Source organism: Prosopis cineraria, unplaced genomic scaffold (assembly GCF_029017545.1).
Source record: "Prosopis cineraria cultivar Desert tree isolate PC_DT_omini unplaced genomic scaffold, ASM2901754v1 PC12, whole genome shotgun sequence".
In the NCBI taxonomy this organism is placed as follows: domain Eukaryota; kingdom Viridiplantae; phylum Streptophyta; class Magnoliopsida; order Fabales; family Fabaceae; genus Prosopis; species Prosopis cineraria.
This window is the reverse complement of record NW_026555343.1, coordinates 9405760-9418019: the sequence shown is the minus strand read 5'-3', so window position 1 is coordinate 9418019 and position 12260 is coordinate 9405760. Positions and strand designations below refer to the sequence as shown.

At 28.3% G+C, this 12260-nt stretch overlaps 1 protein-coding gene across 2 annotated transcripts; it reads left to right on the top strand.

The window, feature by feature from the left end:
• Positions 1 to 4200: 4200 nt before the first annotated feature.
• LOC129289536 (probable serine/threonine-protein kinase PBL19) lies at positions 4201 to 7894 on the top strand. 2 transcript variants are annotated; one of them, XM_054926312.1, is made up of 5 exons: positions 4201 to 4391; positions 4537 to 4915; positions 5823 to 6083; positions 6857 to 6979; positions 7167 to 7894. In XM_054926312.1, exons 2-5 carry the CDS (start codon positions 4568 to 4570, stop codon positions 7719 to 7721), a joined length of 1287 nt encoding a protein of 428 aa, XP_054782287.1. In that variant the 5' UTR covers positions 4201 to 4391; positions 4537 to 4567; the 3' UTR covers positions 7722 to 7894. The 2 variants fall into 2 exon arrangements, with proteins under 2 accessions (XP_054782287.1, XP_054782288.1); XM_054926313.1 differs by lacking the exons at positions 4201 to 4391; positions 4537 to 4915 and adding an exon at positions 5043 to 5705.
• Positions 7895 to 12260: the final 4366 nt, after the last annotated feature.

Sequence of the window (12260 nt, the reverse complement as noted above, 5' to 3'; positions counted from 1 at the left end):
ATAGTGCATAATATTCATTAACTTTATAAAAAATAAATCTTCTACAATCTATTAAAATAGTATGATGTTGACCGTTAAGTTCTCAAAATATAACATAACAGTTTAGGAAATGCTAGTTTCTTTTATAAAATTAATAAATACTTATAGATTATTATTGGCTTAAGAATATCATAATCTCTTACAAAAATTTTTGGATATTGTTGCACTATAACCTTTTAATTAAGTTGTTTATTTGGGGGGAGGGGGGGGGAGACATTAAGAAAGAAAGAGACAGAGGTACTGATTTCTAAGAAACAAATTCATTGCAAAAGAGGGTGAGAGAGGTGTTAGAGCGAGGGGAGTATTTAAAGTTGTGCTCGTTTATTAAATACATTCACTGTTGGATTAAAATAATTAATGACTTAAAATCATGATTCGTTTGTTTATTTAATTTAAAATAATTAATGACTTAAAATAATTCGTTTGTTTTAATTAACCTTATAATATTTTTTTTTACCAAATCTATAGGATGTATCGAATTATGTGTTTTTCATATTTTGTAAGTTTAGATTTTTATTTTAAAATATTTTTTGATATTATGTTAACAAGTTTTATTCATGTAGTATCAAAATTGAAATCAATTATTAATTTTTTTAATGATTGATATTTAACCTTAAATTGATAAATTTTAGAATAAAATATACATTTTAAATTTCAACATGTACCAGCTAACAAATTATCAAATAATTTTGTGAATACTGTTATATGTACTATATTTAAAATCGATTTTTAAATTGGTCCTAGTCCCTCATAACAATTTCTCTTGAAAGAAGAAATTTTATGGAAAATTTTTTAGTTAATTTTTACAACTTATTTTTCAAAAATTTTTATTTAAAATCTAAATATTATTAATTTAAATTTTTTTATTTAACTGTCATTCTTCCAAGGCTGGCCAACAAGGCACAAGTCAAGACGTGACGAACAAAGCGAGAACTCTTTAAGTTAAAAATCAAACTAATAACAGTAAGGAAATTTAAAATTTTATTTTGAAAATATAAATAATTAGAAAGAGCCAAACATAAAACCCCACAAAACAAATTTAAGAATGTGACATGCGAAAACGTCAACGCGTCTAATATGTGATGTAATTTTGTCACTTCTCTCAATTCACTTTCTACAATCTTATGAACAATATGTCAAAAAATGATATACCATTTTTTTCTTTTACCCAATATATATATATATATATATATATCTATATACCATTTTTTAATTTTTAATTGATTATACATGCTGTGAGTCTCTGCTCTACATGATATTTGAAATGAGTCACAAACTCACAAAATCCATAGTTTATAATTTATGAATATTGTAGTTTCTTGCAAGTTTTATAGTATATAAAAATATAGTATTGATTATTATAAATAGTTCAATTTCTTATGGATTTAATTTAATGAGTATTGATTTTGTGATTGTATAAAGGTTGGGGGTTGCTCGTGTGTCTTAGTCAAAAATTAATCAGTAGTTTACCCAAAAATTAAAAATGACTAAATACTCCCACCTATCTTTTTTCTTTTTTCTTTTTTCTTTTTAAATAGACTACCAATCTTTGTTATAGGATGTCTTTAAGAAAAAAAATTTTAATCCTTAATATAAGGCACATATTTTTTATAGTTCCTGTTATAAAATGTTACTAAATACTTTACTAAAACTAGGGAATGCCAATTAAATATTTAAATATATCTTGAAATGAATTGTTTTTCCAGCTATAACTTTATTAAAAATATAAAGAGAGGGATACACACTGTATAATGAGTCATAAAATTAAATTGGATTAAAAGATAAAAATATTTATAATTTTGTTTTTCTCTATTTCATTAAATTTGACAAACATATGTTAACATTGACCGTTAAGAAAAGAAAACATAAGATATAAAAATATCTAGAAATGTTTTTTAGAACCTTCTAATATTCTAAAGTCAATAAAAGTTTGGGTTTGACTCAAATTTTTTCAGGCTTATTTGAACAATTCAAATAAGCTCAAATTAAAAGATTTTTTATAAATTCACAAGTTTGTTCTTAAAATTTTTTGGGCTTATTCAAGGTTGCCCCATCAGATTTAACCTAATTATTGACTCCAACCTTTTGTAGTTCGTTAAAATAACTTAATGTTGATCATGAAATTCTAACAATAGAACTCAACTGGGGAAGTTTGGCTATTGTAAAATTAATGGGTGCTCATGCATCATTATTATTGACTTTATGATATCAGAAGCTTATAAAGAAAAAATTTGTAGATATTTTTGCATCTTATATTTGCTTCCTTTTTTTAATTGTCAACATTAAAGGACGTTAGTCAAATTTAATAGAGTGAAGATTATTGCACTCATTATAACAAGTTTATAAGTATTTTTGTACCTTGGTTTATTTTAGAATACTAGTTAATTTTAAAAAAAATTAATGGGCATTTTTGCCCTTTAATCTTATTAAATTTACAAGGGTAAATTTGAAAAAATTGGAAATAAATAACCTAATATATGCTTTATATTAAAGAGTAAAAAATTATTCTAAAAAATGCCCTATGATAATGACAGGAAGAAGTAACTGGTTATTAATTAATATTTTCAATTTTATTCCTAACAAATCACTAAGAAAATAATTTAATTCTAATTTAGTGTTTTTCCATGATTCCTCAAATGTTTTCTTACTCTCTCTTTAAAAGAAAATAAAGTTGGAATACTTTTTAATTTTTGACCAAATTAAATGAGTTAAATGCCCCACCCTTTTTTTTTAAAAAAAGTTCTCGGTAAGATGGTTAAATGGATTGAATTTGGAGCCAACTCTTTTTTTTTTTTTTGGTTTTTTGGGCAAGTATAATAAGTAGGTTGGTTCTGTTGATAACAAAAAAATATCTCCTCTAAATTTTGAAATTAATGGATAAAACTTCCATAATTAAATAAGATATTGAATTTAAAGTCAACTCTTTGAAAAGAAGAAATAACCAGTAAAGTCTACAACGGAAGGTGCATTTATTTGGCTTACCAATCTAGAGATCAACCACTAAGGTTTGAAAGTCAAAGTATTACACATATCCTTCTTAAAAGTTATTGATGCATTTATACTTCTTTACAATAAAAAAGAGAAGAAAAGAAAATAAATAATAATAAAATTTCTCTAAAATATATAAATAATAATTTAATCTCTTAAAATATTATAATTTTAATATATAAATTAGAATTTAGTATTGCATTATTGTGATTATAAAAAGAAAAGATGTGAATATTTAAATAAAATTTGTGAATTATTTATTTTTAACAAGGATAATTTAATAATTTATATAAATTTATCAATGATACAAAGTTTCGAGAGATTTCAGAAAAATTATAATATTTTGAGAGATCAAATTATCATTTATATGTTTTAAAAAAATTTTATTGTCATTTTTCTTAAAATAAATAAATTAATGCACATATAGATATAACAAAATAAAATTATTAATTTATTTTATTCTAAATTATAAGATAATTTTAAAAATTTAAAAAAATAAAAATTATATCCCAAAAAATAAAACAATATAAAAAAATATGATTTCATTAACAATATTTTTTTAATATTATCTTCAAGAAAATTGAAGTAATATTCATAGTGTGATAATTAAGTGTGTAAAAATATTTTTAAAAATTTTATAATTTTATTTTAAAAAAATAAATTTATACACTATTGTTGTTGTACTTTATTAATATGTGTATGTTTATACTCTCTACGTACCAAATTATAAAATATTTTTAAATAAAATTTTATATACTTATAAATTTAATTAAATATATTTAATAATCTATCTTTTTAAAATAAAAATATAAACTTTTAAAAATATTTATAATTTAATATATTAAAAAAATAAAAATTAATTATAAAAAAAATAATAATATTAAAATTAATGTATTTAATAAAATTTTAATTTGTTCAAAATATTTTATACTTTTAAAATAATTTTTTTTTAAATATCCTACAAGTTAAAACAAAAGAGTATTAAATTGTCATTTATCGTGAATATTATTAATTTCGTTGATGACATGGTCTGATAAGTTTTTCAACCAAAGTCTTATTTACATTTATTATGGAGAAAGAAAAGCATAGTCAAACTGAAGATGCAAAATCCGTGACCTTCTTCTTTTATTTTTTTATTTTTGGACCAACCGGACCTTCTTCTTTATCATCACTTCCCATAGCCTTCATTAATTTGCGTATCCGCTGAGTTCTTCAACAATAATTCTTTTCCCTTTTTTGATTTTCTGCTCACCCAAATCTTTTGTTTACTTTCCATTCCTCACTCAATCTTCTCTCTGCCTTGCATTCTTCAACTCGTTGGCATCTCTCATGGGGTCTCTTCGCTTCTTTGTCGTTTTCTCAAGGTAAAACTCTGATCTCTCGGAGGCCTTTTTTTTTTTAACAGTAAAGTGATGAAATGTTTTTGATCCAGGGAGATGATACCGAGGCTTGCTATATTCGAATTCTTATTGTTATGTTCTGGCGATTTGTGTTCACATTATTTTGTAGGTTGATCAGGGCTTTGTAGCTGATTACTCCAATGTATTGCTTTCACTACTTCACGAGGCGCGGGAGGCGGAGGTCATCGGAACCTGATCTTAAAGGAGAATTGAAGTCCCAAAACTCCGAGGTCAATAGAGTCACCAAATCTTCGGCTGCTTCAACCTCATCGCGTGGGATTCCAGAATTGTATGAAGAGAAGGCTCATAATTTGCGTGTTTTCTCCTTCGCTGAACTCCGACAAGCGACAAATAATTTCAGTAGGGTTTTGAAGATTGGTGAAGGAGGGTTTGGGAGTGTATACAAAGGTGAAATCCATGCCCATGGTGGGAATAAGAAGGAGTTTATTTCGGTTGCCATCAAAAGGCTTGACCCTGGTGCGTTCCAGGTATGACATTCAAGATCTAGAAAGCCTCTATGAAGTAGCTTGTTAGAGAATGCCGCTATGAGCACAACTTGTTTGAATTTTGTTTTCTCTCAATTGTTGAGTGAGATTGGGGGGGGGGGGGGAAGATAGAGGGAGGGCTCAGAGGATTTGGGTCCCTATAGTGTGAGGCCCTGTTATCTCCTTATCTCTATCATCTCTCTTTTCATTTGAACGACGAAAATTGGTATTAAGGACCGAACCCTGAAAACACATTGGAATCTCATGAATTTGCAGATGGTCTGCAATGCACGTTTAAGAACTAATCCTTTCTATTAAATAAGTTTGTATTTTGATATTTAATGCCAATTTGTAGTTTGAATAGTTGAGGGATCTAAAGTTGGTATTTTGTTGTCTTAGTGGTAGATCCCCACTTTATCTCATCTCTTCTCGCTTGAAATTGATCATGTGGGGCCCGCATGTCTTGTGGGACTTTAATATGCACAAAAGGGCTTGTTGGAGTTCACCAAATAGGTTATATATAATTGACAGCACATCGGTGGATATAAGTTTACCATCCTGAAATCTCAATTGCATTAAGTTTTTGTATACATTGTTTCATGTAAATTTTAGCTTGATGATCATTCACAATCTAGCGCTGATCATTCATCAACAATGATTGATATCATTCTTCAGAACGCCCTTTGATATAAGCCTTCATATGGATCTCAAAGAAACTGTTCTCTCGGGAATCTCTTTTGCTGTTAAATCTTCTGTCATCACTCTAAATTTAATAGCTCTTGCTTTTTCTGAGGTAGGTAAAGGCAGATATACATTGTCCATTGTGAATTAGGATTCTTCATGTGCTTCAACATTGCTCAATTATCTGAATTCCCAGATAGATATGTCCGGATTTTGTCCTGCTGTGTAGGGTCATAAGCAATGGTTAGCTGAAGTTCAGTTTCTCGGCATTGTGGAGCACCCAAATCTTGTGAAACTCATCGGATATTGTGCTGTGGATGCTGAAAGAGGGATTCAGAGACTGCTTGTATATGAATACATGCCGAATAAAAGCTTGGAATATCATCTTTTTAATAAGGTGTTCGATGCTCTTCCTTGGAAAACAAGACTTGAAATAGCACTTGGAGCAGCACAAGGGTTAGCTTATCTTCACGAAGAATTGGAAGTTCAGGTTCGTACTAGAGCTATACCATCATCATCATCATCATCATAAAGTAATAAAAAATCACAAAAAATAAATAAATAATTTTGTTCTATTTTCCCTTGTCTCTGTCTCATGATATCTCAGTCACTCGCTTGTGTTTCGGATGATATGAAGCTTTTGCCCCAATTTTTTTCTGCGGAACAAATTTTGCTTTTGTGATAGAGACAGAATCAAGAACTTGTGTGATTCGTTTGCAACTGAGGGAGGATCCAATTGAATCCAAAGAGAAAACTCAAGATAAATAAATATATGAAGAGTCTTACGTTTCAGAAAATACATGCACAGTTACATGAGTAAAGTAGCAGAACACTGTAAACAGCAAACCAGAAATAGAAAATACCCAGAAGATGGGTGCTAGACCTTCAGAAACTCGTATCAAATATTTGGGAGCTAAAGAAGTGTTTTTCAGAAAGGAAACGAGAAATGTGCTTATTCCTTTTTTTTTTCTTTCTAGATACATACATCGTTCATTTCTTTTTGAAAAATGCTTTTCTGTGTACTAAATATTTTATTAGTAACCCTCACCTGATTAAATCTTTGGACAGATTCTTACAAATTGCTTATTTCTTCTAGACTATCCTTAACCACATGGGGTCCCTCAGAATCCTAACTTTTTTATTGCCATTACAATAATTCACATGATAATAATATGAATGACACTGCTCTTCATATTTCTTGTTTCTTTTTATTCCAAGTTCTGGATATAAATAATCTTTTTAACATGTATGCATATTCTGCAGGTGATATATAGAGATTTTAAAACCTCAAATGTATTGCTGGACGAAAATTTTAGGCCAAAACTTTCTGATTTCGGACTTGCAAGGCAGGGGCCAATGGCTGGGCACACTCATGTTTCAACTGCTGTAAGTGTTATGTTCTTTATTTGCTTTGAGATGGAAAACTATGATTTGCGGTATAAATTTTGCGAGTTATTTATCATTAGATGATGCTAGACATTCTGGGACCCTAAGCACTAGTGAAATGGGGGGGAAAGATCGCAATATTCTTTGTCTGATGTATAATAATCCATGACCAACATTTGAGTATCAGGTAATGGGTACATATGGCTATGCTGCTCCGGATTACATTGAAACAGGCCATCTCACTACAAAGAGTGATGTGTGGAGCTTTGGCGTGGTTCTCTATGAAATTCTTACAGGGAGGCAATCGCTGGATCGAAACAGGCCAAAGGCGGAGCAGAAACTTTTGGAGTGGGTGAAACGGCATCCTGTTAATAGCAAAAGCTTTAGCTTGATAATTGATCCGAGACTTGAAGGAAACTATTCCATCAATAGAGCACGAGATATCGCCAAGCTTGCCGATGATTGCCTGAGTAAAAGCGCAAAAGAGCGACCAAGGATGAGTGAGGTGGTGGAGCGATTGAAGCAGATAATCATTGATTCAGATGAAGACAATCCTGATGAGAAAAATATTAAGCTGTTTGAAAATGATGAATTACTTGATCAAGAAGAAAACCCAAATCAGCCAAACCCTTCGAAGTTGTGGCAAAGGAGGATGGCCCATCTTGCAAAACTTGGTGAACATGTGGATACTGCAATTGGACGAAGATTTATGGTGCTACAAAGTACCAAAGCTGGTTCTTAGTTACATCAATACTATGAAACAACCACATGAATTGTTTCTATATGTGATGTGTATTATTAGATAATAATATATCAATTTTGAAAAAAAATCACCAAATTATGTATCAGCACTATGTATAGTACCATGCTCTATTAATAGTAATGGCTCTTGTACTGAGCCTGCTTTATCTGCAATTCTTTTTTTTTTTTTTGCAATATTCTGTAAGTTTTTAGGCCCATTTGTTTTAGCTAAACTTATTTTTTTATATTCTTTAAAAATTATATATTTTTAATATGTGTGTGTGTGTGTAAATTGTTTTAATTGCAATAATATAATTTTTAATTTAAAAGTGCATCTTGATATAGCCAAGACCTACTTAGACTAGATTTTTCAGAATAATGAAAGGTATGAATTTATTTCTGACTATTTTTAAAGCATTTTACAGACAACCTCAAATTTTCTTAAACTTGTGTGTTTTGAAAAAATAAATAAATAAATAAAAGATGATTCTTTTTATTTTTTTAAAAATGAAACAAAGATGTCATTGGGCCTGTGAACCCACATAGGACTGTATGGGCTTAACATCCTGATCAGGCCTGCTGTTTTTAAAAAGATACATAATTGACCCAAATTACTGTCCTGAACTATTTTCTAACCATTGAGAGATGTATTTACATTTATTTCCTGATAATATCTCTAATTATATCCAATAAAAGAATACATGTGCTTAGTTAATTTTTTTTTTAAAGACACATGATTTAGGTTGCAGGCATTGGACAATACCCCTCTAATAATATTTGTCGGACTCTGAAAATTATAAGTTTTTTATTGCTCATAATTGCCATGTTTTTTTTTATTGCATTCAACCCTATACAAGGTATGATTAATATTTTTTTCAGTAAGGATTCAAATTTTAATTTGCCACATTGCGAGGTACAACTCCTTCTGCTAAATTCAAATGCAGTAGTGGTCTAATTATAATTATTATTGTTGCTGTTGTTGATTATATGGATTCTAGAGTCTTTTTGATCAATTTCATCCAATTAATCCTTTTCTATAATTATGTTCAAATTTCATAAAATTATTGTCTCCCTTTTCTATTGCATATAATCTTAAAAATTTTGATTATATCCTAGAAAATGATGTATATAACATTTTAAAGTGGTTTGATATACATTATTATAAATTGTATTAATCTCAATTATAGTGTTCAAGCTCTGAGCAAGAAGATTTATGTTGAAGAGTAACAAGGTTATTTTCATGTAAATAATCCCTTCAGTTCTTAATATAAAGTAAAATTAACCAACTTGGTACTAATTAAAAAAATGTTAGTTACATTCTTAAAGTTAAATAAAAATATGTTAACTTCTTAATTTTATCCTTCTTCATGATGAACAATTATAAATTTTTGTCTTAGAATTTAAACCATAACAAATAAACAAGAATAAAATTGAAATCTAAAATCAATTACTTTAACTTTACTTTATATTAAGAATAAAAAGATATTTTAAAATTTGTATTATATTAAGAACTGGAGGAGTGATAATTTAGGAAAGTGAGAAAAATTCTCAGAAGCTAATGACTCTATAAAAGTTGAGTGAGTTCCTCAACTAGCCCTTAATTAACATCTTATTTACAGTTACAAGCTAATCTTTATAGCCTATGCAGTATACAGCATCAATCTAGCACATAACCTAATGATATCTTGAAATGGGTGCACTTGCTATTTGTATTATCTAATTTGTAATTGCATTTTTTTAAAGCTTCAATGATATTTATAATTAGGCCAAGAAAGTACTAGATAAAACGAAATGACAATTGTTTGCCTAATATAAAGTGTCAAATAACTTGAGTCCAAAATTTGATAATTGAAGAGATCAACATAAAAATAAGAGAGAATAACAACAAAGTTCTATAAAAATAAACAAATTAATAATAATTACGTGTTTGACAAAATTTTTGAAAAAATAAGTTGCAAATATAAATATAGAAAGTTACAAAGAAAAATCTTGATTGCAAACTAAGAGTTACAGTTAGAATTTAAATATATTATTTGCAATTAAAATTCTTAGATTTATAATTATTTAAATTTAAATTTATAATTTATTTTAAACAATTTTATCATGAAACTTGCTGGGATTAATTCTTTCTTTTAAAACTTAATTTTCTTTATCTCTGGATATATATAACATCCAAAGTCATTATAGTTACATACTAAAAAGTACAAAACAAGAGTACATATACTATTGCAAACCCTAGTCAACATGGTTTAACTTTCCATTATTTAATTTGGGAACCAATAATTAACATAACATTCCAACTATTCATATTGGCTTCACCATAGACAATTAGTCCAAGTCCCTTCCCCTGCACCTCATTCAACCATGAAGATGTTCTGTTCGCCTTAGTTTCTCCTGCAATATGTAAAAATAAATAAATAAATAAATAAACAAACATATTCATAATTACATTTTGCAAAACATATACTCCCTCTTTTAAAAAATTGTAAGTTATTTTTAATGAAATCTCACCTTCAATAAATTAATTAATTATTTTTAAACTAATACTAATTTTTTATATTTACCTTTATTTAATAGATTATTTTAATTAAAAATAAATACAAAATAACTTATTTATTAAAGACAGTCTTGAAAACATAGCTATTAATTATATCTTGAAACAGTAAAAATAATTTAATTTTTTTTAAGAGAAGGAGAGCATAGAGAAGCTACAAATAAAAATTAACAGAATAGAGGCATTAACTTGTGTCAATTACTTAAACACCCTTGATAGTGTTAGACTATAAATTGTTCTTTGAAGGCTAAGAATATTATTTGTTAGTTTTATGGACTAATCTCTCTTGTAGTATAAAGGGTAAAAAGATTTGTCTTTATTTGCCCACACAAAATATTACATAATGAAATCCCATTTTTAATAATTTGTTTAAAGGATGATAAACTGAGGTGGACCAACCAGAGAGACTTTGGAGACAATTGTCCCCACAAAAGAGAAAAGGAAGCTACAGGGAAAACTTCATGACGTGAAAATGACTGCTCATCATTCCCTTCTCTTACATTAATTATTAAAATAAAGTTTATAAAACCTACAAAATGTAGTGAATTTTTTTAAGCTTCACAAAAAGAATCATGGTCTCTAAGAAATAGTGATGACATATTCTTTAATTTTTAAGTTTTACACTTGCATGAACTAAAATTATTTTTGACAAAACTTTATGATAAACTAGGAAATACTTTATTTAATTATTTATTTTTAAAAAAATTCAATATTAATTTCACTACAATGAAAAATTAATAATTAAATTTTATTTGATAAGAAATAAAAGGATATAAATGACTATCAGAGTTAATTTCAACCAAGCAAAGACTAATATTCTTCAAATTTAAGTATGAAGGACAAGAGATAAACTATTCCTAATAATGATAATGTTTAATATAACTAACTGTGTCTTTTAACAATTACACACACACATAATGAGCAAAATAATAGTGTGCGTTCACTATATTTTGTTTCCCATTGGATAAAGAGCAGCCGTGATCATGTCATCATAACCATCATTAAGCTGATTTAACCAATTAATGATAATTAAAAAATACATAGGCTTGGACATTAAATAGAAGATCTAGCTAACACACATATAATTAAAAATAACATTATTAATGAAGTACTATGTTTGCAGAAGCCAAAGGCATGAATAGATATAAACTAATAAGTCGCACTAAATGGTTAGACTAATTAATGCTACAAGCGCAAAAGCTAAGAACAAAAATGAGGAGATGCAAAATTACTACCAGATAACCTCTAAGCCACCTATTGCACTTTGTCGCATTCAACGTGACCTTAACACAAATAGTGTCAATCAAATTGTTCACAAATCTAAGTAAGCATGTCTCCAAGAGCGATTGAAAAGTATTGAACCAAAAATCCCCTAAAATCCAATAATGAATCCAAATGTCATGCTCCAATAAAACTCTTTAGTCATTATGATGTCCTTGTCTTCTTGAAATTTAATAAGCTCTTTAGGTTTTCTTGTTTTAGGGCACATTTTCTCAAGCGGTTTTCCACAAAGGTCAAGATTTCCTTCATAACTTGAGCTATCAAAACTCTGCAACTGTGTGCTAATTGGAATTTTCCTAGAAAGATTGTTATACGACAAATCCAACACTGCAAGACGATCAATTTGAGCAAGGCTTGATGGAATTTGTCCAGAGAAATGGTTCCTTGACAAATCAAGAAAATCTAATGATGTTAATTGTCCAATCTCATATGGAATTTCTCCTTCTAATTGGTTTCTTGATAAGTTTAAAGCAACTACTTCAACTAAAACTCCCAATTCTATTGAAATTTTTCCAATTAATAGGTTACTTGAAAGATCAATGCCTTTTAAAAATAACTTATGCATAAAAGGTCTTTCAACACCTTTCCACATCAATAAGGCATTTAACTCACAAGAAATGTCCAACACTTCGATATTACCAATCTGCAAATATCTATCCCCTAGATATGAAGAACTCTCTTGTGCCATCACTGTAAAGTTTTTGA

Excerpts from the sequence above, each read along its gene's own strand:
- LOC129289536 (XM_054926312.1), top strand. The coding sequence starts at position 4,568 with ATGTATTGCTTTCACTACTTCACGAGGCGCGGGAGGCGGAGGTCATCG. Across the intron at positions 4,916-5,822 it reads TTGACCCTGGTGCGTTCCAG|GGTCATAAGCAATGGTTAGC; the intron begins GTATGACATTCA and ends CCTGCTGTGTAG. Across the intron at positions 6,084-6,856 it reads ACGAAGAATTGGAAGTTCAG|GTGATATATAGAGATTTTAA; the intron begins GTTCGTACTAGA and ends CATATTCTGCAG.